The sequence below is a fragment of the Macaca nemestrina genome, chromosome X (genome assembly GCF_043159975.1).
Source record: "Macaca nemestrina isolate mMacNem1 chromosome X, mMacNem.hap1, whole genome shotgun sequence".
NCBI classification, from domain to species: domain Eukaryota; kingdom Metazoa; phylum Chordata; class Mammalia; order Primates; family Cercopithecidae; genus Macaca; species Macaca nemestrina.
This window is the reverse complement of record NC_092145.1, coordinates 136920156-136947809: the sequence shown is the minus strand read 5'-3', so window position 1 is coordinate 136947809 and position 27654 is coordinate 136920156. Positions and strand designations below refer to the sequence as shown.

Below are 27654 nucleotides of genomic sequence, written 5' to 3'. Positions count from 1 at the left end.
GAAGACCTGTCACGACTCTAACAGATAGTATGTATGTGGGCCGGGCGCAGTCGCTCACGCCTATAATCCCAGCACTTTGGGAGGCCAAGGTGGGAGATCCCTTGAGGCCAGGAGTTTGAGACCAGCCTGGTCAATATGGCAAAACCCCGTCTCTACTAAATAATACAGAAATTAGCAGGGTGTGGTGGCACATGCCTCTAATCCCAGCTACTCAGGAGACTGAGGCATGAGAACGGCTTGAACCCAGGAGACCAAGGTTGCAGTGAGCCAAGATTGCAGGCCTCCGTCTCAAAAAAAAAAAAAAGAAAAGAAAAGAAAAAAAAAGAGAGGGAGAGAGAAAGCCTGAAACTGGAAAAAGAGGAGAAGCATGCTCATTAACCATCATCTGCTAAGGGCCTACCCTGAGCCAGGCGCAGCACTAGGCTCTGGGAATGGCAGAATGACAAAGGAGCCTGTGGCCTAGCAGAGGAGAAAAAAACCTCAAAGCCCAAACAGGGGGCTGGGCATGGTACCTCACACCTATAATCCCAGCATTTTGAGAGGCCTAGATGGGAAGATCGCCTGAGACCAGGAGTGCAAGACCAACCTAGGCAACATAGCGAGACCTGGTCTCTAACTAAAAATAAAAATTAAAAATTAGCCAGGCATGGTGGTGCATGCCTGTAGTACCAGCTAGTTGGGAAGCTGAGGCAGGAGGATCCCTTGAGCCCAGGAGTTCGAGGATGCACTGAGCTATGATCACGCCCCTGCATTGTAGCCCGGGTGACAGAAAACATCCCATCTGCAAAACAAAACAAACAAAATGCAAACAGTATACTGCGTGAGATGGGCTGCTGGCATGGAGTTTGGAACTGTGCAAGACTGGGACCCAAAGGCAAGGGTCACAGAGGGTATCATAAGCGTTTAATTTGCCTGCTTCCCTCAGAATCTGAGCTTCTTGCAGGGCGTACCTGTCCTCCTGATGGCACACCTACCCAAGCAGACCTCCCATCATGCTCACAAACACTAGTATGTTCCAGGGAACTGCAGTGTGCCAACCACTAGCACATGTTTATGCCTCCGTAGCTGGGCACAGGAGCTCCCAAAAAGAGGTAAAATCAAAGATGATTATGTGGGTTAAGTTAAATGCAGGTAGAGTATCTCTAATCCAAAAATAAAAAATACTCCAAAATCCAAAACTTTTCAAGCACTGACATGACACTCAAAGGAAATGCTCATTGGAGGAGCATTTCAAGGTTTTGAACTCTGGGATTAGCAATGCTCGACCAGTAAATACAAATATTCTGAAATCAGAAACACTTCTGGTCCCAGGCATTTCAGATAAGGAATACTCAACCTGTATTTACAATGCACAGGCCTCTGAGGTTTTAAGATGTTTCTTCCCCGCCCCCACCCCATCCCCAGGAAGAGGGTCTCACTCTGTCACCCAGGTTGGAGTACAGTGGCGCGATCATGTCTCACTGCAGTCTCAACCTCATGGGCTCAAGTAATCCTCCCGCTTCAGCCTCCTGAGTAGCTGACACCACAGGCGTGCACCACCACACCCAGCTAATTTTTGTAGAGATGGGGTTTTGCCATGTTACCCAGGCTGGTCTTGACCTCCTGAACTCAAGCAATCTGCCAGCCTCAGCCTCCCAAAATGCTGGGATTACAGGCATAAGCCACCATGCCTGGGCCTTAAGATGTTTCTTTATCCCCTAGAAGTCTGTACTTCCAGGAAAGTCATACCATAAAGTAATGAGAGAAGCTATTTATAACCTGAGAGTATATAAGGTTCCCTCCTCAACAAATGATACAAGCCTCATCACTACTACCTACTCAGGCCCTTATCACCTTCCCCCTCAATTGTAGGAACAGTCTCACCAATCTCATTATGCCTTTGCCCTATTCAAACCTTTCAATAGTTCCTCTTTTCTTCCACCAGCACCTGGGCTAATCCTGTTAGCGTGGCATATAAAGCCCTCCACAACAGAGCCCAGGATTCTTCTCCAGTTGTTCACCAAATACTGTGCTCATACCTGCACCTTTTTCTCTAGCCATAGCTAACTAACCAACCGAGAGGTCCTGGGATAGAGCAGGCTATTGACTGCCTCCTGTCTATCTTTACCTGATGCCTGCCTTAGCAGCCTCATTCTTCATGACACTCCTCCCCTCCCCCATCCCTATTCCCCAGATTTTCTTTCCCTCCTTCATTCAGCCCCCTTAATAGAAAGAGTCCTCTCTTGACAGTGGTTCTCAATGTAAGAGAAGTAGATATGACTCTAATAGGGGGCATTTGAAAAATACAGAGTGGTTTTGGTTGTCACATAACTTGGGGGGCATTACTGTGGAGAGGGGTAACCAGGGAGCTAAATCCCTCATAACGCAGGGGACAGGCCTGCAGAACAATGAATGCTTCCACCAGAAATGCCAACAGTGTCCCTGTTGAAAAATAATGCATAACAATATACCATATGATAATCATTTGTTTATGTGGCTGTCTCCCTACTGCACTGTGAGCTCCTGGAGGACAAAGACCATTTTCCTCCAGTTATACCCCTAGTATTTAGCACAAAGACTGGCAGATAGCAGATACCTGATCAGTATTTGCCAATGAATGAAGGAGGCAGGTTCTAGGCACTACTAGAATATCAACTCCAAGAGAATGGAACTTTATCTGTTTTGCTCACTGCTGTATGTCTAGCACAGGACAGGCACTCAATAAATGATTGCTAAATGAATGTGAAATGAATGGATGTCAGGAAGTGAGCTAGGTGACTCAAACCCAGGTCCTATCGTTGAGGAGTAGAGTCCACAGTGGAAGAGAAAAGAATGTTCATGCACAGCTCTGTAGGAGACTAGCAGGTGCCAGGAGAGTGAGTCAGAGAGATGGTATTGAGGAAGGAGGCCTGGGGAAGGAACAGGTGTTACATGATGGGAGAATAAGGAAAGGGATTGAGCATGAAGTTATCCTGGAGCACAGGGAGAATGTGGATACAAAGCCAGAGCACGAGAATTTCAGGCAAAGGAAAAAGCACCAGCAATGATACTCATTCACTCACTCCCAGCTGAATATCCCTTATCCAAAATGCTTGGGACCAGAAGTGTTCTGTATTTCAGGCTATTTTGGAGTTTTGGATTTGGAATGTTTGCCTTCAATACTCACAGGTTGAACATTCCAAACCCAACGAGCATTTCCTTTGGGCATCATGTCAGTGCTCAAAAAGTCAGATTTTGGAGCATTTCAGATTTCAGAGTTGCAATGTTCAACCTATATGTAAATTATGGTTTACTATCATGAACACCCACTAGTGCCAACCACTAGAACGCAAAGATGAATAACTCCCTATTCTTACGATGCTTGAAGGCCAGTGGTGAGCATTAAGAAGGTATATAAATGATAAGTCAAAGGGAATATAGTTGGAAACGTAGGCTGGGACTAGTTTATGAAGCCCCTTGGGTCCTAATTAATCAAAGGAGTTTTGTTTTTTGTTTGAGATGGGGTCTCACTCTGTCACCCAGGTTGGAGTACAGTGGCGCAATCTCAGCTCACTGCAACCTCCACCTCCCAGCCTCAAGTGATCCTCCCACCTTAGCCTCCCAAGTGGCTGGGATCACAGGCGCACGCCACCACACCGGCTAATTTTTTGTACTTTTTTTTTTTTTTTTTTTTTTTGAGATGGAGTCTCACTCTGTCGCTGAGGCTGGAAGGCAGTGGCACGATCTCGGCTCACTGAAACCTCCGCCTCCCAGATTCAAGCGATTCTTCTGCCTCAGCCTCCCCAGTAGCTGGGACTACAGGCACGTGCCACCACCCCCAGCTGATTTTTGTATTTTTAATAGAGATGGGGTTTCACCATATTGGCCAGGCTGATCTCAAACTCTTGACCTCATGATTCGCCTGCCTTGGTCTCCCAAAGTGTTGGAATTACAGGCATGAGCCACCATGCCCAGGCAATTTTTTGTACTTTTTGTAGAGACAGGATTTCACCATGTTGCTCAGGCTGGTCTTGAACTCCTGAACTCAAGAGATCCACCTGCCTCGGCCTCCCAAAGTCCTGGGATTGGAGCCGTAAGCCACTGTGCCTGGGCCAGTCAAAGGGGTTTAGACTTTAATCCACAGATAATGAACGGTCACTGAAGGTTTCTGAGAAGGGAAGTGACCTGATTCAAGATCAGCTTTGGAAGACTTATGTGGTAAAAATGCATGAAATTAACAGAGAGCGGTCAGGCTAGAGAAAGTCAGGTTAATTAAAAGACCGTTAAGGCACTCACACAAGAGGCAGTGAGGACTTGAATAAAACACAGGGCCAAAAGGATGTGGGGAGAAAGAATTCTGGTGAGTTGCTGTGGGTGATGAATTTGCAAGACCTGGCAAAAGGCTGCATGGGAAAGGGAAAAATTAAAGCTGTCACAAAGGTCTGGAGCTGGAGGAAACAGGAGGCTGGCAAAGGGGAGACTGGAGGAGGATGAGAATTGGAGCCATTCAGTTTGGAACGTACTGTTTATTGGAACTTGAGGTAGCAACAGCACATCTAGGTGAAGAAATTAAGGAGCACTCAGAAAAGTGGGTATGAAGGTCAAGCCCAAAATAGAAATTTGAGGCCACCTCAACAGTATTTATAATAAATTAATATTATTGCCAGGCTGGGGGCGGTGGCCCATGCCTGTAATCCCAGCACTTTGGGAGGCCGAGGCAGGCAGATCACTTGAGGTCAGGAGTTCGAGACCAGCCTGGCCAACATGGTGAAACCCCGTCTCTATAAAAAATACAAAAACTAGCCAGGCATGGTGGTGTGCACTTGTAAGCCCAGCTACTAGGAAGGCTGAGACAGAAGAATCGCTTGAACCTGGGAGGCAGAGGCTGCAGTGAGCCGAGATCGTGCCACTGCACTCCAGCCTGGGTGACAGAACGAGATCCTGTCTCAAAAAAAAAAAAAAAAAAAAAAAAAATTCCAACAGTGGTTACTGTGTAATCGGCACCGTAGCAAGTACTTCACATGAATGGGTTTTTTGCAATTTCCCTTTCCACAACCATGTAACGTGGTGCTCTGTTACTAGTTTCATGTTACATTGGAGAACACAGAGGCTCAGAGAGGTGGTTTCCCCACAGCCACATGAACTAGGAAGCAGCAGCGCTGGGATTAGAACTTAAATCTATGCAAACCAGAGGTAGAGTGCTTATCCCCACATCACTTCTCTGCAATAAAAAAGATCACTCGAGTCATAAGTGATTAGTCAAACAGCCAGTGAAGAATGCAAATTTAAAACAAAAGTGTTTGTCTGACACCGATTTCCACTGGTTCTCTCTCAATAATTCCTATATCACTTTTTCAAACTATTTGTCCAAGATTCAAATTGTCAAGATTCCCTAAAAGGCAGGTCCTGTGCCAGGAATCTGCTGTGCATGGCACGGCACTGAGCAGACTAGGAATTAACCAAGAATTTTTTTTTTTTTTTTTTTTTTTTTTTTTGAGACAGAGTCTCGCTCTGTGGCCCAGGCTGGAGTGCAGTGGTGCGATCTCAGCTCACTGCAAGCTCCGCCTCCCAGGTTCACGCCATCCTCCTGCCTCAGCCTCCCGAGTAGCTGGGACTACAGGTGCCTGCCACCACACCCAGCTAACTTTTTTGTATTTTTAGTAGAGACAGGGTTTCACCATGTTAGCCAGGATGGTCTCGATCTCCTGACCTCGTGGTCCACCCACCTCGGCCTCCCAAAGTACTGGGATTACAGGCATGAGCCACCCTGCCTGGCCAGTCATTCTTAAATAAGTTTTCCACAACGAAATCTTGGACATACACTAAATCATTTTATTTCTGTGTTGTTATCCTCTTTGAGGTACTTTTTCTTGCCAAATTTCTTCATTTGTTTGTAATAGCTATTCTGAGTTTTACTCATCAGATGAGCTGTTCCTAACTACTGTAATAGCTCAAATGACTGTTAAGGGTCCAATTGTGTTCCCCAAAAAGACACGTGGAAATCCTAACCCCCGTAACTGTGAATGTGACTGTATTTGGAAATAGGGTCATTGCAGACATAATTAGGTAAAATGAGGTCATGCTGGAGTAGGGTGGGCCCTTAACCCAGTATGATTAGCGGCATCCTGACAAGAGACACCAGAGAGATAGACACACGAGAGAACACCATGTGATGGCGGAGGCAGAGACTGAATGAAGTGCTACAGCTGGAAGTGAAGGAACACCAGGGATCGCCAGCAAACCACCAGAAGCAAGAAACAGACAAGGAACGTTTCTCTCTTACAGGTTTTAGAGAGAGCATGACTCTGCTGACATCCTGATTTTGGATTAGTAGCCTCCAAACTGTGAGTCAATAAATTTTCTGGTTTTATGCCACCAGTTTATGGTACTTTGTGGTACCGCTGCCCCTTGGAATCCACACAGGATTGGTTCCAGAACTCCCCACCACCACCCGCCAATACCAAAATCCACAGATGCTCAACTCCCCTATATAAGATGGTGTCGTATTTACATAAGACCTATGCACCTCCTCCTGTATACTTTAAATCATCTCTGGATTACTTACAATACCTAATACAATATAAATGCCATATAGATAGCTGTTTGAAGGCCAGCCATGGTGGCTCATGCCTGTAATCCCAGCACTTTGGGAGGCTAAGGTGGGAGGATCACATGAGGCTGGAAGTTCAAGACCAGCCTGGGCAACATGGCGAAACTCCATCTCTATTTCTCTATTTTTAATTTTTTTTCTTTTTTTGAGATGAGTCTCACTCTGTCACCCAGGCTGGAGTGCAGTGGCGTAATCTCGGCTCACTACAACCTCCACCTCCTGGGTTCAAGCGGTTCTCGTCCCTCAGCCTCCTAAGTAGCTGGGATTACAGGCGTGCACCAACATGCCTGGCTGATTTTTGTATTTTTTAAATAGAGACAGGGTTTCACCATGTTGGCCAGGCTGGTCTCAAACTCCTGGCCTCAAGTGATCTGCCCACCTCAGCCTCCCAAAGTGGTGGGATTACAGGCGTGAGCCACTGCACCCAGCCCCATCTCTATTTTTTTAAAAAAACGGTTGTTATACTGTATTGTGTTTTATTTATATTATTTTTCTTTTTTTTTTTTTTTTTTTTTTTTTGAGACGGAGTCTGGCTCTGTCACCCAGGCTGGAGTGCAGTGGCGCGATCACGGCTCACTGCAAGCTCCGCCTCCCGGGTTTACGCCATTCTCCTGCCTCAGCCTCCCGAGTAGCTGGGACTACAGGCGCCTGCCACCTCGCCTGGCTAGTATTTATATTATTTTTCATTGTTTTTTCCCAAACATTTTCAATCCATGGTTGATCTGTGGACGTGAAACCTACAGACACAGAGGGCCAACTGTACAGCAATCCTGGGAAATGAATACAGTAATCAATTCCATTCACTCCTACCATAACACAGACTTCTGTGAAATTCTCCTGGGCAGAACCAGAAATAAACACCTTAACGTGGAGCTGTATATGATTAGAAAGTAATAAATATTAAACATAAACACCAAATAGTATTTCAAGCTTTGTCCACAAGGAGGATATTAATAACCCACCATCCGTATGACATGAGCTTTCAACTGTTTTTCTAGAAGCAGTAAGCGACATACCTGTACATAGGTGAATAAGCTTTTCCTGCATGGAGACTAGCTGGTTTTATGTAAACAGTGGACAATCTTCAGGCGCATATTTACCTGGAACATTTGCATCTTCACTTCCATGGATGTCTTCCCGACCCAGCTAACATGGCCACTGAACTTAATGTCCTGTTCTGGGCTCAAGCTCTTCTTACACATATCTGTAAAACAGAAGTTAATCGGGGTCCAAATCATACCAAAAATGTTCTGTTCTGTAAATATGCACAATTAGAAATTATGGCTAATTCCATTACATTTCTTTTTTGTCTTCAAAACTAAAATAACTTTGACATGCAGAAGAAATCTACATGTGTTTTTGAAAAACGTAGAAAAAGCAAAGAATATAAAAAACTGGAATCATGCAAAATCCACCTCATTATAACAAATATCTTGGTATATAGCATTCTAGACATTTTCATATGCATATGTACATTAAAATTCCCCATAAAGGGCCGGGTGCGGTGGCTCATGCCTGTAACCCCAGCACTTTGGGAGGCCAAGGCAGGTGGATCACCTGAGGTCAGGAGTTTGAGACCAGCCTGGCCGACATGGTATAATCCCGTCTCTACAAAAAATACAAAAATCAGCTGGGCGAGGTGGCACACGCCTGTAATCCCAGCTACTTGGGAGGCTGAGGCAGGAGGATTGCTTGAACCTGGGAGGCGAAGGTTGCAGTGAGCCGAGATCGTGCCATTGCACTCCAGCCTAGGTGACAAGAACAAAACTCCATCTCAAAAAGAAAAAAAAAAAATTCCCATAAAAGGAGAGGACTTCCTGTAATCTCAATAATATCTTGCAATTACTAAGAATTCTAAGTATGCATAGGAAATGATATCACTTACCAATCTTATCCACCAGGGCTGTAACTATCGATAAAGGCGACATCTTGGCTGAATGGATTTTGTTGTGCATGTAACAAGTAAGAACTGCAGGAAAACAGGAGTGTACCAAATTTTTAAAAGGCAAAATTATTTCCCAACATTTCCAATTTACTCCCTGGAATCCATTAAAAGTCTTGTCTCCTTTTGAAGACCCAGCCCCCAATATTCCATTGATCATCTTATCCTAGGACCAAACACTTTTATAAATTGAAGGATTTGGGAGATCCTCCAATCTGACTGCCCCCTCAATTTTAAGATTTGGTGAAGAAACCAAAGCCCGAAGCAAGCCCAGACCCACCAGGCAGCTTGTTACTACTCCACAGAGACTCAGTGCCAAAATCAGAATAGGAACTCAGCACATGAGTCTGACAGTATCAAACATCTTCAGGAAACAGAAACAAATCACAAGGACTTGGCTACCTGTTTTCTCCCTGGCTCTGTCCTAATTAATCATGAAACAATTATTTCTTTTTTTTTTTTTTTTTTTTTTTTTTTGAGACGGAGTCTCGCTCTGTAGCCCAGGCTGGAGTGCAGTGGCCAGATCTCAGCTCACTGCAAGCTCCGCCTCCCGGGTTCACGCCATTCTCCGGCCTCAGCCTCCCGAGTAGCTGGGACTACAGGCGCCTGCCACCTCGCCCGGCTAGTTTTTTGTATTTCTTAGTAGAGACGGGGTTTCACCGTGTTAGCCAGGATGGTCTCGATCTCCTGACCTCGTGATCCGCCCGTCTCGGCCTCCCAAAGTGCTGGGATTACAGGCTTGAGCCACCGCGCCCGGCCATGAAACAATTATTTCACTCAGTTATCCCTCCTTCCCCATAACACCCTTGGCTCCTATGCCACCCTGTGGTTATCTCTATACTTTCCATATTTTAACAAGCATTTATATGTGCCAAGCATGGTTCATGCACCTTACAGATATCAACTCATTTAAAGTTGTATAATTATATGTTGGGCCGGGCGCGGTGGCTCAGCCTGTAATCCCAGCACTTTGGGAGGCGGAGGCAGGTGGATCACGAGGTCAAGAGATTGAGACCATCCTGGCCAACATGATGAAACCCTGTCTCTACTAAAAATACAAAAATTAGCCGGGCGTGGTGGCGTCCCAGTTACTCAGGAGGCTGAGGCAGGAGAATCACTTGAACCCAGGAGGCAGAGGTTGCAGTGAGCCGAGATTGCACCACTGCACTCCAGCCTGGCAACAGAGTGAGACTGTCTCAAAATTAAAAAAAAAAAAAAATTGTATAATTATATGTTGATTGGCTCCCTGCTTCCCCTATGATCCATTCAAATTTGCATCACAAACTCTCAGGACAAGATATGTGGCTCAATAGTATTTGTTGAGTAACTGTAAATCCTTCCATCTATGCACCTACTAAAGGACGCACTGGGGGAATGACAGGCTAAAGGCAATAAATTCCATTTAAAAGTCTTTGTCCAGCAAAGAAATCAGATGGCTCCAACCTATGACAACAGGAGTAGAAATGAAAAGACTATGAGTTAAGAAGAAGGTAAACCTGACAAGACTTGAATAAATTCAGTTTTCTAGCTTGGATAGGTAAGCATGGTGTACTAGTCACTGAAAAAGAGAACACAGACTGGGTACAGTGGCTCATGCCTGTAATCCCAACACTCTGAGAGGCCAAGGCAGGAGGATCACTTGAGCCTAGGAGTTCAAGACCAGCCCAGGCAACACAGCAGAGACTCCATCTCTACCAAGAAAACAAAAGTTAGACAGGTGTGGTGGCACATGCCTGTAGTCCCAACTACTCAGGAGACAGGTGAGAGGATTGCCTGAGCCCAGAAGGTCAAGGCTGTAGTTAGCCATGATCATGCTGCTACACTCTAGCCTGAACAAAAGAGTAAGGCTCTGTCTCAAAATAAAAAGAGAATATAGGAAGAAAAGAATGGGCCATTTTCAATGTGTTGAATTTGAAGAGCCTATGGCACATCCAAATGAAGGTATTGGGCAGGGCACAGTTGTTCACACCTGTAATCCTAGGGCTTTGGAAGGCCATAGCAGAAGGATCATGTGAGCCCAGAGTTTGAGACCAGCCTGGGCAACAGAGTGAGACCCCTGTCTCTACAAAAAACTTTACAAATTAAGCCAGGCATGGTGGCTCAAGCCTGTAATCCCAGCACTTTGGAAGACAGAGGTAGATGGACCACCTGAGCCCAGAAGTTCCAGACCAGCCCAGGCAACATGGTGAGATCCCGTCTCTACAGTAAAATACAAAAATTAGCCAGGAATGGTGGCATGTGCCTGTGGTCCCAGCTACTTGAGAGGCTGAGATGGGAGGATGCTTGAGCCTGAGATGTGGAGGATACAGTGAGCTGTGATTGTACCATTGGACTCCATCCTGGGTGACAGAGTGAGACCCTATTCCAAAACAAAACAAAACAAATTAGCCAGGCATGGTGCAGTGTGCCTATAGTCCCAGTTACTCAGGAGGCTGAGGCAGAAGGAACACTTGAGCCTACAAGTTCAAGGTTGCAGTAGGCTATGATTTTACCACTGCACTACAGTCTGGGCAACAGAGCGAGACTGTCTCTAAAAAAGAAAAATAAATCTAGTAGCTAAGAGGAAAAACTGATTGAAACTCAGAAAAACAGGCCAGAAAATGTAGCTTCGTAAGTATTCAGCACACTGATAGCAACTGAAACACTGGGAGTAGATGGGTTTATAGAGAATCTGCAATGTCAACCCAAAAAAGGGCAGAAGGGAAGGGTAGAGAAGAGACGGAGGAAAACGTAATATAAATGTAGTTTTTACCACTGATCGATACACTTAAAAATGATAAAGATGGGCCAGGCGCGGTGGCTCACACCTGTAATCCCAGCACTTTGGGAGGCCGAGGTGGGGGGATCACCTGAGGTCATGAGTTTGAGACCAGCCTGGCCAACATGGCAAAACCCCATCTCTACTAAAAATACAAAAATTAGCCAGGCGTTGTGGCAGATGCCTGTAAGCCCAGCTACTTGGAAGGCTGAGGCAGGAGAACTGCTTGAACTCGAGAGGCGGAGGTTGCAGTGAGCCGAGATGGTACCACTGCACTCCAGCCTGGGGGGTGACAGAGCAAGACTCTGTCTCAAAAAAATAAAATAAAAAATAAAAAATAAAGATGGTAAATTTTATATTTTAACCTCAACTTAAAAAATAGTGCTGGGCTCAGTGGCTCACGCCTGTAATCCCAACACTTTGGGAGGCCAAAGTGGGAATATCCCTTGAGTCCAGGAGTTTGGGACCAGCCTGGGCAACATGGCAGACCTTGTCTCTACTAAAAATCAAAAAAATTAGCCGGGCATGGTGGTGTGTACCCGTAGTCCCAGCCACTCAGGAGGCTAAGGCAGGAGGACTGCTTGAGCCAGGAGGTTGAAGCTACAGTGAGCTGTGATCACGCCACTGCACACCAGCCTGGGTGACAGAGTGAAACTCTGTCTCAAAAACTACATAAATAACTTTAAAAGATTTAACTATTTTCATTGTTAAATTTTAAAATGCCTTAAAATTTAATTAATATGAACAAATTATAAAATTCAAAAGGCCGGGCGCGGTGGCTCATGCCTGTAATCCCAGCACTTTGGGAGGCCAAGGCAAGTGGATCACCTGAGGTCAGGAGTTCGAGACCAGCCTGACCAACATGGTGAAACCCCGTATCTACTAAAGATACAAAAAATCAGCCGGGCGTGGTGGTGGGTGCCTGTAATCCCAGTTACTTGGGAGGCTGAGGCAGGAGAATCACTTGAACCTGGGAGGTGGAGGATGCAGTGAGCTGAGATTGCGCCACTGCACTCCAGCCTGGGCAACAAGAGCGAAACTCTGGCTCAAAAAAAAATAAACAAAATAAAAGAAAATGAATTCAAAAAATAATCACTTTTTGAAAGAGCAGAAGGCAAAACCCTGGGGATAACTTACATTTAAGGGATCAACAGAAAAAGAGGAACCTACAAAGGGGACTACAAAAGAGCAGCCAGAGAAGCAGAAGGAAATGTCACCAAAGCCCAAGGGTGGGCTGGACGATATAAGAAGCCACAAAGGGGTCAGGTCAACCCTGAAAAGCATCCATTCAATTGTGCAGTAAAGGAGCCAATGGCGAGCTTGGCAAGAGCAGTTTCAATGGTGTGGAGGAGCAGAAGCCGGAACACAGCAGACCGGCAAATATTTAATAACAGGAAGTTAGCATACAGAGGCAATGAGAGCAGGTGATTTTCCCAGTTCTTTTCAGAAAGTGAGCTATGAAGTAAGGAAGAAAGTGTGAGGTGTTATAAGAAAAGAGGATTTTTTACTTATCTTTTTTTTTTTTTTTTTTTTTTGAGACAGAGTCTCACTCTGTCACCCAGGCTGGAGTGCAGTGGTGCACTCAGTTCACTGCAGCCTCTACCTCCCGGGTTCAAGCCATTCTCCTGCCTCAACCTCCTGAGTAGCTGGGACTACAGGCACACGCCACTATACTCGGCTAATTTTTGTGTTTTTGAGACAGAGTCTCGCTCTGTTGTCCAGGCTGAAGTACAGTGGCACAATCTCAGCTCACTGCAACCTCCGCGTCCCAGGTTCAAGCAGTTCTCGTGCCTCAGCCTCCCGAGTAGCTGGGATTACAGGCACGCGCCACCATGCCCGGCTACTTTTTGTAGTTTTAGTAGAGATGTGGTTTCACCATGTTGGCCAGGCTGGTCTCGAACTCCTGGCCTCAAGTGATCCACCCGCCTCGGCCTCCCAAAGTGCTGGGATTACAGGCGTGAGTCACCCTGACCGGTCTATTTTTCATTTTAAGATGGAAGAAGCTTGAATATGTTTATAACTTGAGGGAAAAGTGAAGTTGAGAAAAGGCTCAGGAAATGATGGAGAAAGCTAAGTGATAAGGCAGTTCCTTGAAGAAATAGAAGGAATAGAATCAAGTGAACAGGTTAAAGAGACTGGCCAGGCCGGGTGCAGTGGCTCACGCCTGCAATTCCAGCACTTTGGAAGGCCAAGGCAGGCGGATCACGAGGTCAGGAGATCGAGACCATGGTGAAACCCCGTCTCTACTAAAAATACAAAAAACTAGCCGGGCGAGGTGGCGGGCGCCTGTAGTCCCAGCTACTCAGGAGGCTGAGGCAGGAGAATGGCGTGAACCCGGGAGGCAGAGCTTGCAGTGAGCCGCGATCGCGCCACTGCACTCCAGCCTGGGGGACAGAGTGAGACTCTGCCTCAAAAAAAAAAAAAAAAAAAAAAAGAGACTGGCCATCAATAGCAGTTAATGAGCAAGAAAGAGGGTAGTGGTGGCAGGGGAGTTTGTGTATATACGGACACCTAAGCAAACCAAAGTCAACCAGGATGTAGTGCAGTGGTGTCACCACAGCTCACTGCAGCCTCGACTTCCTGGGCTGAAGCAACCCTCCCGCCTCAGTCTCCTGAGTAGCTGGAACTACTAGTGCATGCCACCACACCCAGCTACTTTTTTGGTTTTTGTAGAGATGGGGACTCACTGTTTCCCAGGCTGGTCTCAAAGTCTTGGCCTCAAGCGATCCTCCTGCCTCGATCTCCCAAAGTGCAAGGATTATAGGTGTGAGCCACTGTGCCCAGCCATGAATTTTTAACTGGGTTCATTTAATCTAGAGAAAAGTAGTTGCTAGGTGTAAGCTTAACAACAAGCTTATATCTATATTTTAAAAGTCAGAGCTGGGCGTGGCGGCTCACAGCTGCAACCCCAGCACTTTGGGAGGCTGAGGCGTGCAGATCACCTGAGGTCAGGAGTTCGAGACCAGACTGGCCAACATGATGAAACCCCATCTCTATTAAAAATACAAAAATTAGCCAGATGTGATGGTGGGCACCTGTAATCCCACCTATTCAGGAGGCTGAGGCAGGAGAATCGCCTGAACCCAGGAGGTGGAGGTTGCAGTGAGCCAAGATCGGACCACTGCACTCCAGGCTGGGCAACAAGAGTGAGACTCTGTCTCAAAAAAAAAAGAAAAAGAAAAAAAAAGGCCAGGCATGGCAGCTCACACCTGTAATCCCAGAACTTTGGGAGGCTGAGGAAAGAGGATCCTTTGAACCCAGGAGTTCAAGAAAAACCTGGGCAACACAGGAAGACCCCATCTCTATTAAAAAAAATAGTTTAATAGTTTTTAAAAAATATATTAGAACCTTTCTTCAGACCCTTTTCCAACCATTCAGCCCAAATATCATTAGGTGGGAGCAAGTAAGGTAGCCTAGAGTAGGGGGCTGGCATCTGAGCAGGGTGAGGAGGACATCCTTGCAGAGGGGCTGCAAGAGTGATGGCAGAGCGTGTCACAGCTTGAGCACAGTGAAGAGGGTGAGCCTGCAGAGGGGGACCTGGTGTGGGGTACCAGAGCCCAGGTGAGGTGAGGGGAGCATCCGTGATGCATGAGGGGTGGCAGCCATAGGAAACTGGTCACATACAGGGGAACTGATAAAATAAGTCAATATATGAAGGAGAATGGAGCCAGTTGGAGAAGGGAATACAAATATGGAAAGGAAGGAAATGAGAATGAACCCCGTGGTGGCTGAACTGGAATTGGAGCTATCAGTGCAATCCCATGGTTTTCGTACATACATCTGTACAAAGATTTAGAAATAACATATATGTATGTATATGCACATGTATTTCCCAGCTCCTCTGCTAAGAGGGTATGGGAGCAGTGATATCCAGGAGCAATGACCACTCCCAACGCACGTATCTCCATTTCGAAATATCATCCTCCATTTCAAAATATCATTCTCCATTTCAAAATATCATCCTCCACTTCAAAATATCATTCTGCATTTCAAAATATCATCCTCCACTTCAAAATATCATTCTCCATTTCAAAAAAGGGCTCCTTGGAGATGTGGGTGATTCTAGGACTGGGGCAAAGTACAAGATGGGCCTAGAATATCTTATTGTGCCAGAAAGTGAGAAAGGGCTCAAAGAATAATGGGGACGCATCAAAGAAAACCACACAGAAGCTAGCCTGAAGGGACTGGGACACTCCTGGGACCATTTGAGCATCAAATAGATGACAGTAACATATTATAGTCCATTCAATAACATAGGAATTCCTGAGTCCATACTGATTTAAAACTAATGAATTGAAAGTCTGATGAAGGTCTCAAAGTTACCTGCCCCCTCTCCTACATGAGGTACTTATTAATTACGAAGGGGAAAAGAGTAACTTTACAGTGAAGAAGAGTGGCAGACGTCATCGCCATCCAGTAAGCAAAGCTGATATCATCAGTAACGAGAAATCAAAACCATGTACCACTTGATAGGATGCAATAAGAACAGAGAATCCCTTCTGTGACATTCCTGCCAGAGATGCATATCCCAAAGCTAATCATGAGGAAGCATCACACAGACCCAAATTGAGGGACAATACACAAAAGAACCATGTCAAAGTCACGAAAGTCAAAGAAAGATTAAGGAACTAGTCCTGACATGACAATTAAATCAACATATGATTCAGAACTGGATCCTTCTGCTATGAAGGACCACTGGCAAAAGTTGAATGGGACCTGAGGATTAGACAGTATGACACATCAGTGTTAATTTCCTGATTTTTTATGACTGTTTGTAGTTATGTAGAAGAATGTCCTTGTTTGTAGGAAAGACATATTCAAATATTTGGGGGTGATGTGGCATCATGTCAGTGACTTATTCTCACATAATTCAGGGACAAATAATTTTTTTTTTTTTTTTTTTTGAGACAGAGTCTCACTCTGTCGCCCAGGCTACAGTGCAGTGGCGTGATCTCAGCTCACTGCAACCTCCACCTCCCAGGTTCAAGTCACTCTCCCGCCTCAGCCTCCCGAGTAGCTGGGACTACAGGCACATGCCACCACGCCTGGCTAATTCTTTGTATTTTTAGTACAGACAGGGTTTCACCATGTTAGCCAGGATGGTCTCAATCTCCTGACCTCGTGATCTGCCCACCTCAGCCTCCCAAAGTGCTGGAATTACAGGCATGAGCCACCGTGCCTGGCCACAGAAAAACTCTTTATACTGTATTTGCAACTTTTCTGTAAGTTTAAGACTTTTTTTTTAAGTTACTAGTAAGAAAGATTATTCAGACTATACCTCCATTAAATAGGAATCTACATTTATTTTGGAGACGGAGTTTCACTCTTGTTACCCAGGCTGGAGTGCAATGGCACGATCTTGGCTCATCACAACCTCTGCCTCCCAGGTTCAAGTGATTCTCTTGCCTCAGCCTCCCAAGTAGCTGGGATTATGGCGCCCGCCACCACAACTGGCTAATTTTGTATTTTTAGTAGAGATGGGGTTTATCCATGTTGGTCAGGCTGATCTTGAACTCCCAACCTCAAGTGATCCGCCTGCCTCAGCCTCCCAAAGTACTGGGATTACAGGCATGAACCACCACACCTGGCCGATGTCCTTCTTTTTTTGTGCACTTTAGAATATCACCATCTGTGCAGGTTAAAGAATAAAAGAGCCCTTTCCAGTCACAGAATTCAATGTATATCTGTAGGTATCTATTAGAAAGACTAAAATAATACCAGTACCTCCCAAGCTGTCAAGATCCTCAAGAATCCTGCCAAATCTGTGAAATAAAGCAAACGGTGAATTAAATGCAAATCATGTTGGTCTCCTTTTAAAAATAAATAACACACTTCAGGGTGATGAAAATGTTCCAAAATCGATTATAGTGATGGATGCACAACTCTCTAAATGTATCAAAACCATAGAATTGTACACTTTAAATAAGTGAATTGTATGGTGTGTGAACTGTATTTCAACATTGTTATAAAACACGGAAATAAAAACAAATACATAAAAATAGCACTGTGTTACCTTACGGTGTTTTGAACAGTCAAATATTTCTCTCGTAATTCAGGCTCACTGCCCAAAGGCAAGAGAACTTCAATGTAACTGTCCTTCATTCTCCTAGGAGGCAGTTCATCCTGTGATTTAGCCAAGAAACTATGAAGTAACTTCCTTTCTTCCATTGCCTTCACATGGTCTCTGAGAAGAAAGGATGCAGGATTCATAAAACAAGAGCAGTGCTAGCCCACAATTCCAGTGGTATACAGGTCAGTAAGATACCATCAAAGGAGGAAAAAGAAGGTCTGGGCCTACTTTCACCTTCTCTTCCTTTCCTCCCTTACCACCCACCACTTGGTGAAATTGATCATTTCCGGTATCATTTCTCAAGCTTAAAAACATACTTAGGCCGGGCATGGTGGCTCACACCTGTAATCCCAGCACTTTGGGAGGCCAAGGCGGGCAGATCACGAGGTCAGGAGATCGAGACCATCCTGGCTAACACGGTGAAACCCTGTCTCTACTAAAAAATACCAAAAAATTAGCTGGGCGTGGTGGCGGGCGCCTGTAGTCCCGGCTACTCGGGAGGCTGAGGCAGGAGAATGGCGTGAACCCGGGAGTTGGAGCTTGCAGTGAGCCGAGACTGCGCCACTGCACTCCAGCCTGGGTGACAGAGCAAGACTCTGTCTCAAAAAAAAAAAAAAAAGAAAGAAAAACATACTTAAGGCCAGGTGCGGTGGCTCATGCCTGCAATCCCAGCACTTTGGGAGGCCGAGAGAGGTGGATCACCTGAGGTCAGGGGTTCGAGACCAGCCCGGCCAACATGGCAAAACTCCATCTCTACTAAAAATACAAAAAATTAGCCAGGCGTGGTGGTGGGCACCTGTAATCCCAGCTACTTGGGAGGCTGAGGCAGAATTGCTTGAACGTGGGAGGCACAGGTTGCAGTGAGCCAAGATCACAACACTGCACTCCAGCCTGGGCAACAGAGCAAGACGGTCTCAAAAAAAAAAAAAAACAAAAACAAACAAAAAAAAAACAAAAAACAAAACGTAAAAGTGATATAGATATACCCAAATGAGCCATATATTCACCCTTATCAAAAAGTTTACTCAAAGACTAGAATATTTGAAATTAAATTAAAAATTCAGAGAGATGGACACAATAGTATATATATAAATATATACGCTAAAGAATGGGTTGGCCACTCTACTTTATATTCCCATTTCTCACCTGACAGTTCTCGGATTCTTTGAGCCCCAGTTCTCTCTCTCTCTCTGCCTTCAATTTCAGGAAAGAGAGACAGAGGAGGGAAAATGGACTATATCCAAAGGAAGTATGGAAGGCAGAACAAAAGGTAAAGAAGAACAGAACATGAAAAGGGACAGAAAGGGAAGAAAAAGAAGAGAAGATTAAGGTGGAAGAGAAAAGAGAGACAAGGGGATACGGAACGACAATGTTGATAAGAACATTAGCTAAGATGTCTTTCTAAGCTTAACTTATAAAGTATTATTTCCAGAAATGTTTACCCTTCAAAAAATACAGGAGATAGAGGAATGAGTTAAATAACACCAGTAAATCCAGAATGTGGAACATTCTCAAGACAAATGGCTTGGCCTCCTTAAAGTCAAGCTCATGGGGGAAGAATGGGGGAAGGATGACTGTCTATTACCCTATTTAGGGGAGACTAAAGAGTCATAACCACCAGATGCAATATGCAATCCTTTATTGGATCTTGATGTTTTTTAAACAGCTATAAAAACATTTTTGTTAAAAGGAGTAATCTATTTTTTAAAAAATGGTAACAGTTAAGGAAATGTGACTATGGATGAGTAATATACTAGCAAGGAATTGCTGTCAATTTGATTACATGAGAGAATGTCTTATTTGCTGGAGATAAGCAAAGGCTGGTTTATAAAATATTTACCGGAGATACACGCTGAAGTGTTGTATCTATAATTTATTTAGAAATGCTTCAGCATATGTGTATATTGGGAAATTTGGCAAAATATTAATAAGTATCAAATCCAGGTGGTGGGTACACAGGTATTCATTCTTTCTACCTTTTAGTAAATTGAAATTTTTCATACAAAGAATTTAAAAATAAGTCATTAATTTCTATACCAACGATAGATTATTATATATCTAGTGATCACTTGTGTTTTTTCTATCTCATTGTAGCCTCAAAATTCTGTAAACCAAGAGGGATATGATCCTATTTTACAATAAGGAAATATTGTGAGAAAGATAAAGACAATATGGGAGGCCTAATTTTGAACTGACAAGAAGCAATAAAGGATTCAAGTTGCATGAAACAGAGAAACTAAGAGACTTGGGTTCAAGTCCCAAACCCTGATATTTAATCATTCAATCTCTGAGTTTCAGTTTTGTGTGTAAAAAAGGAACAGGAACATATGTCATAAGCATGTCACAAGTTTTGTTATGAGAATCAGTGAGGTAATATACCTAAATGCACTTTGAAAATGCAGAATATACGTAAATCACCTTCTTTCATGACAATGAGGTGTCATCTGATGAGCATGTTGAAATGTTGACCTTCTCCCCCAAGCAAAATACTTCTCAACCTATCTCTGAACACAGGGCTCCCCATCCCCACTGTGAGACCATCAACTGAGCCTACATACAGCCTAGTATAACACGTTGGGGATGAAAAGAACGAATGAAAACAAAGATGCATACCTCCAGTTTGTGGATGCTCCTACTATCTCCCGCAACTTATCTCGAACTGAAACAAAAATAAAGAGGTCATTCCATGAAACAAAGAAATATGAGAAACGGATTATGGCAATGAGCTCAAGAACTATGAAAAGCAATTCATGCACTCAAAAGATTTAAAGATCCATAGATTTCCATTTAATGCCACAACAAACAGCTCAGGGACAGGATCAAGCCTCTGCTCCCTAAAAACCTGAAAGAACTATACTGTCTCTTTAGTGCACAAATGAATACCTTTATGCCAATCACAGGGTTTATATAAACAAACAGAAAAGGATAACTTCAACTATTCATTTAATGGGGCTGTATCAGTGTTAGCCAATAAGAACCATTATGATGGAGATATGAACAGGATTCCCACCTATCTTCTTTTTTGTTTTTTTTGTTTTTTTTTTTTTGAGACAGAGTCTCGCTCTGTCACTCAGGCTGGAGTTCAGTGGCACAATCTCGGCTCACTGCAACCTCCACCTCCCGGGTTCAGGCGATTCTCCTGCCTCAGTCACCCCAGTAGCTGGGATTACAGGTGCTGTGCCACCACACCCGGCTAATTTTTGTAGTTTTGTTTTGTTTGAGACGGAGTTTCACTCTTGTTGCCCAGCCTGGAGTGCAATAGCATGATCTCAGCTCACTGCAACCTCTGCCTCGTGGGTTCAAGTGATTCTCCTGCCTCAGCCTCCCAATTAGCTGGGATTATAGGCAGACACCACCATGCCCAGCTAATTTTGTATTTTTAGTAGAGATGGCGTTTCACTATGTTGGTCAGGCTGGTCTTGAACTCCTGACTTCAGGTGATCCACCTGCCTCGGCCTCCCAAAGTGCTGGGATTACAGGTGTGAGCCACCGTGCCTGGCCCCCATCTATCTTCTTATACGCAGTATTAGATCAAATTACTTAGTTCAGAGACTAATACTAATATCCAAATCTGAGTCTCATTATAATTAATTTCTCATATATTTATAGTCTTCTAGTTGTTAGAAAAGTTTAAGCCAGAAAAATGAAGCAAAGACTTACATCAAGCTAAGGCAAAGAATGCAATTTTAGTTAATGCCACTGCCCAAAAGTGCAAGCGTATATTAGTGCTTACAAAATTTAAGCTCTTAAAAGAAAAGCTGATACTAATTACCACACACACCATGATTCACATGTATAGGTGAACATGCTATATGAATAAAGGGAAAATCAATTAGAGAACCAGCAATAACTGGAAACTAAAAGATAAATCTATAGTATTTCAAATACTGTGTTGAGTTCATGTGTTTTTCCTAGCACTTCAAAATACATATTCCAGTTATAGGAAATTAACTATAGCAATCCTCAGTCCTTTAATAACTAAGTGATCAAAACCAAATATGATTAATATTAACATGCATTTTAACTTTCATGAAAAAATGGTTTTCTATCAAACAATTATGGATACACCATAAGTTTGGTGTATAATTACAATTAAATGTTACAGAACTGCAAACAACAACCATTAGTAATTTAGTCTTATTTCTGATTTTTTCCTCCTAAGTGCCTTGAATAAAAGAATGGACAGGGCCGAAGCGTGTGAATCATGAGGTCAGGAGTTCAAGACCAGCCTGGCCAAGATGGTGAAACCCCGACTCTACTAAAAATACAAAAATTAGCCTGGCGTGGTGGGCACCTGTAATCCCACCTACTCGGGAGGCTAAGGCAGAGAACTGCTTGAACCTGGGAGGCGGAGGCTGCAGTGAGCCAAGATCACGCCACTGCACTCCAGCCTGGGCGACAGAGTGAGACTTCATCTCAAAAAAAAAAAAAAAAAAAAAAAAAAAGAACAGGCCAGGCACGGTGGCTCACATCTGATATCCCAGCACTTTGGGAGGCCAAGACAGGCGGATCACTTGAGGCCAGGAGTTTGAGACCAGCCTGGCCAACATGGTGAAACTCCGTCTCTCCTAAAAAATACAAAAATTAGTTGGGCGTGGTGTAGCATGCCTGTAATCCCAGCTACTTGGGAGGCTGAGGCAAGAGAATCACTTGAATCTGGGTGACAGAGGTTGCAGTGAGCCGAGATCCTGCCACTGCACTCCAGCCTGGGTGACAGAGCAAGACTCCATCTCAAAAAAAAAAAAAAAAAGAATGGATAGAAAGTACCTCAAACAGGATATGGACTACTGATGCTCACTGACATAAAATAATTACTGCTAGCTTAGTCAGTGTAAGAAGAGAGGCAAGTACTGAGGGCCAAGAAGGAAAAAATTTAAAATTTTATTTACATATATATTTATATACACACACAATATAATTTGGACCCTTTAAAGAAGCCAAACTTTTAATTATAATGAATACTCCTAGTTTAATAAAGACAATCCACAGTTTGCATATCATATTGGTAATTGAAATTAACTTTAATTAAGCATGGACTAACAGGATCCCTCGAACATAACTATGGACTAGGAGTGTTTACTCGGTACAACTAATGGGCCCATCTCTTTTTTCCCATGCCTTCAGAACCTACACACAGGAAGTGGAAATCGCTTAACTAAAAGAGCTCAGTCCTCAAGGCTCCCAGGAACAATAGTTCAAAATCTGAATGTGACTTCTTTTTTTTTTTTTTTTTTTTTTTTTTTTTTTTTTTTTTTGAGACGGAGTCTCGCTCTGTAGCCCGGGCTGGAGTGCAGTGGCCGGATCTCAGCTCACTGCAAGCTCCGCCTCCCAGGTTTACGCCATTCTCCTGCCTCAGCCACCCGAGTAGCTGGGACTACAGGCGCCCGCCACCTCGCCTGGCTAGTTTTTTGTATTTTTTAGTAGAGACGGGGTTTCACGGTGTTCGCCAGGATGGTCTCGATCTCCTGACCTCGTGATCCACCTGTCTCGGCCTCCCAAAGTGCTGGGATTACAGGCTTGAGCCACCGCGCCCGGCCGACTTCTACCTGAAGCTATTAATATTATGCAGCTATCCTGGTCATTTCGTCAATGAAATGTTTATGAAAGATCTACCTTTAATATGCCTCATTTGCTCTAAACTACATTTCTATATACCTTTCAAATAAAAGTAAAACAAGGTTTTTCACCACATAGACATAAAACATAGACACCATGCTTGCCTTCATGAATGTGGAAGATTCCCTGTTTCTTGGGGTTCTGGGGTCCTTGAGTCAGTCCTCTTCCAGGAGTAAGCTGCCCCTTGCCCAAGGCACAAAGCCTATAAAACAAGATAAAACACAGAGTAGGTTCCACGGCTTTTTCCCTGGCAATCTCAAAGACCTACCCTCCTCCCAGAGTATCTGGCCATACCACCCTTAGTATATATTGGCTTGCAGGAGTCTGTAGTTGTTTCACAAGTGTATGTATGTTTTCATGAGGCTATTCCATAAATCATTTCTCCCACTAAACATTTCTTGAGAGCAGAGACCAATTAGGTAATTATCTACAAAATAAATAAAAGATGGCAACTAGGTTTAATGGATTTATTATTGGTCTATTTTATTAGTTTCAGAAGTCCATAATCGATTTGGTAAACAACTGAGCAAACTCATTATGAACAATTTATTCTGTTCTTTATTATCGCACCATATCTCCTCAATAAATAAGATAAACCCAATTATAAAGTAAACTTTGAACACTGAATTAGCCCTTTCCAGATGCAAAGAAAGTGTTTATTTAACTTATGCAGAAATTTTCTAGAGTCCCAACACAATAAAATAAAAGCTATCTACTGGCCACGGTGGCACAGGCCTGTAATCCCAGCACTTTGGGAGGCTGAGGCAGGTAGACAGGTTGAGCCCAGGAGTTCAAGACCAGCCTCGGCAACATGGCAAAACCCCATCTCTACAAAAAATACAAAAATTAGCCAGGTGTGGTGGCATGCACCTGTGGTCCCAGCTACTCAAGAGGCTCAGGTGGGAGGATCACTTGAACCCAGGAGGTCGAGGCTGCAGTGAGCCAAGATTGCACCACTGCACTCCAGCCTAGGCAACAAAGTGAGACCCTACTTCAAAAAAACAAAAGATAAAAGCTGTCTAACTAAATGTGCCTAACCTATTCTCCCAAAATAAGTTGATTTTGGTTCATTATTGCTTAAGTGTTGACTCCTTTTTTTTTTTTGAGACGGAGTCTTGCTCTGTCACCCAGGCTGGAGTGCAGTGGCCGGATCTCCGCTCACTGCAAGCTCCGCCTCCCGGGTTTACGCCATTCTCCTGCCTCAGCCTCCCGAGTAGCTGGGACTACAGGCGCCCGCCACCTCGCCCGGCTATTTTTTTGTATTTTTTAGTAGAGACGGGGTTTCACCGTGTTAGCCGGGATCGTCTCTCGATCTCCTGACCTCGTGATCCGCCCGTCTCGGCCTCCCAAAGTGCTGGGATTACAGGCTTGAGCCACCGCGCCCGGCCAAGTGTTGACTCCTAATCACACAATATTATGTCAGGGGTAGCACACAGGCAACATCACAGATTAATAAACAGATCTGTGAGAGCACAGTTGAAGAGGGCAAGGCACTGAATAGGTCAAGAACCCTGCAGGCCAGGCGTGGTAGCTCACGCCTGTAATCCCAGTACTTTGGGAGGCCAAGGTAGGCAGATCACTTGAGGTCAGGAGTTCGAGACCAGCCTGGCCAACATGGTGAAACCCTGTTTATACTAAAAATCCAAAAATTAGCTGGGCGTGGTGGCAGGCACCTGTAATCCCAGCTACTTGTGAGGCTGAGGCAGGAGAATCGCTTGAACCCAGGAGACAGAGGTTGTAGTGAGCCGAGAACATGCCACTACACTCCAGCCTGGGTGACAGAGCGAGACCCTGTCTCAAAAAAAAAAAAAAAAAAAAAAAACCAGAACCCCAGATACTGTCACCCATTCTAGTTCAATTTACTAGTAAATTCTCACTACCTAATGTAGGAATAAGCAATGACTAACAACAAAAAAAGAGATACTTTTAATTTTCTTTAGAGACCAAGCTACTATAGATTTCTCTTCTGAAGGACAGCATTCAGAGAAAGTCTCTCAGTATTTACAGTATTCTGTAAAATCTACATGCAGTGTTGACACTGTGCTGTTAGAACAAATCCTTATCCTTTCACCAAGTCAAATCATCTAATTGCACAGAACACAGAAATATGAGTACATGCTCCTTGGCTAATTGAACTTCTTAGTCACCCAGTTATCTTATTTGGTTGCAACACAATCCCTGCTGGTCTACGAAGACCAAAATTCTTGCTGGAGGATTTGGGATTTTGGATCTCTGTTTATTCTTCAATCACACAGCTAATGAGCCTCTCTCGTATATATTTTAGTTTTACTTTTTCACGAAAAATATTCAATTCCTGTACTTTTGCATGCAGATAATTTTTTTTTTTTTTTTCAGACGGAGTCTCGCTCTGTCGCCCAACCTGGAGTGCAGTGGTGCGATCTCAGCTCACTGCAAGCTCTGCCTCCCGGGTTCACACCATTCTCCTGCTTCAGCCTCCCAAGTAGCTGGGACTACAGGCGCCCACCAGGCATGGTGGCTCACGCCTGTAATCCTAACACTTTGGGAGGCCGAGGCGGGTGGATTACCTGAGGTCAGAAGTCCGAGACCAGCCTGGTCAACATGGTGAAACCCCATCTCTACTAAAAACATAAAAGTTAGCCAGGCATGGTGGCGCGCACCTGTAGTCCCAGCTACTCTGGAGGCTGAGGCAGAATCATTTGAACCCAGGAGGCGGAGGTTGCAGTGAGCTGAAATGGCATCATTGCATTCCAGCCTGAGCAACAGAGCAAGACTCCATCTCAAAAAAAGAAATTAGCATTTTACAACTGAATATATCTGGTTTTAAAGAACACACTGGAAAAAGCTAATCCTTTCTATTGCTATGATTAGCTGAAAGAGCAAAAAAAAAAATGACCCCCAACGCATTAATAGCAACTATAATAGATATGTTAAATGTATCCAATATAAGAAGTGGGATCTGATTCTGAATGGCTGAATACCCTGAATACACACCACTAACAGGAGCTATATAACCAGTCTCACATATCTGAATAAATACACATATACACAGAAATTGTTTTGTTACACTAAGCAGCAGCATTTTCTGAAGAGGGATGAAAATCATTCTGTCCTGCTTGTGTGAGAGGCAATACAGTATAGGGGTTAAGAGCCCAAAGGCTGGGCACACTGGCTCACACCTATAATTCCAACACTTTGGGAGGCCAAGGCAGGCGTATCACTTAAGGTCAGGAGTTTGAAACCAACCTGGCCAACATGGTGAAACCCCATCTCTACTAAAAATATGAAAATTAGCTGGGCATGTTGGCGGGCACCTGCAGTACCAGCTCCTCGGGAGTCTGAGGCAGGAGAATTGCTTCAACCCAGGAGGTGGAAGCTGCAGTGAGCCGAGATTGTGCCACTGCACAGCAAGACTGTCTCAAAAAAAAAAAAAGAGCCCGATCATGCTGCTTATTAGCTGAGTGACCTTAGACAAGTTACCTAGCCTCCCTGATCCTCAGTTTCCTCATCTGTAAAATGGGGATAATACTACTACCTATCCCATAGGATTGTCAAAAGGATAAAGGAATTAACACATATTAAACCCTGAAGGGCATGTCTAGAAGATCATATCTAATATACTGACAAGTCCTCAAAAAACTCTAGCTATCATTATTCCAGAAAGTCATGCTTCTCCAAAGTCTCCTCTAAAGAGCAAAAAGAAGCAGGCTGGGCACAATGGCTCATGCCCGTAATCCCAGCACTTTGAGAGCCCAACGTGGGAGGATCACTTGAGACCAGCGTGGGCAACATAGGGAGATCCCGTCTCTACAAAAAAATTTTAAAATATTAGTCAGGCGTAGTGGTGCACACTTGTGGTCATAGCTACTCAGGAGGCTGAGGTGGGAGGATCACTTGAGCCCTGGGGAGGTCAAGGCTGCAGTGAGCCATGATCGCACCACTGCACTCTAGCCTGGGTAAAAGAGCAAGACTCTGTCTCCAAAAAAAAAAAAAAAGAAAGAAAGAAAGATTGCCTCAGCCAGGCACTATCATGGACCATTGCCAAACATAGAATCAACTGAGGAGAGGAAAGAAGGGAGTTAATGAATACAGAGAAACACTTTGGTCAATTTATTTGGAAAATTGTGGTCCTAGAGCCCCATTGCTTTGAATGCTGCCTTAAGAAATTTGGAAATACATTCCTGTGACACAACAAAGGCATAATTGGAACACTTTTTGAAAAATGTTGCTTACACCAATAGCATATTGGTAATAATAAATCTACATCATACTGTCAACATAGTATTCGGGAATATTCGGGTAATAGTAATTTTTTTTTTTTTTAGACAGTCTCACTGTCACCCAGGCTGGAGTGCAGTGGCGACATCTTGGCTCACTGCAACCTCCACCTCCCGAGTTCAAGCGATTCTCATGCCTCAGCCTCCCGAGCAGCTGGGATTACAGTTGTGCACCACCATGCCCAGCTGGTTTTGTATTTTTAGTACAGACAGGGCTTCACCATGTTGAACAGGCTGGTTTTGAACTCCTAACCTCAAGTGATCAGCCCGCCTCGGCCTCCCAAAGTGCTGGAATTACAGGCGTGAGCCACCACGCCTGGCATGTAATGGTGACTCTTCACTACATTTGGTATCCTATTTACTGATAATCTGATGGAAACTGTGGACCTTGAGCGGGTGTGGGAAGGGCTGGAATACATTTTTGCTCACACACAAAATGGTATA

The 27654-nt window shown here is 44.2% G+C and overlaps 1 protein-coding gene across 3 annotated transcripts in view; it reads right to left on the bottom strand.

Annotated features, from left to right (window-relative positions):
- The window catches only part of LOC105478287 (acyl-CoA thioesterase 9), a 42305-nt gene that overhangs the window by 12355 nt on the left and 2296 nt on the right, over positions 1–27654 (bottom strand). For 2 of the 3 annotated variants that reach the window (XM_071088936.1, XM_071088939.1), the window contains exons 2-8: positions 23059–23156; positions 21120–21146; positions 19952–19997; positions 17282–17452; positions 16993–17030; positions 8454–8537; positions 7669–7772 (exon numbers count right to left, since the gene is read on the bottom strand). In XM_071088936.1, the coding sequence (XP_070945037.1) occupies positions 7669–7772; positions 8454–8537; positions 16993–17030; positions 17282–17452; positions 19952–19997; positions 21120–21146; positions 23059–23156 (568 nt within the window). The remainder of the gene's footprint in view (positions 1–7668; positions 7773–8453; positions 8538–16992; positions 17031–17281; positions 17453–19951; positions 19998–21119; positions 21147–23058; positions 23157–27654) is intronic. The other variant, XM_071088937.1, reaches the window with a different exon arrangement.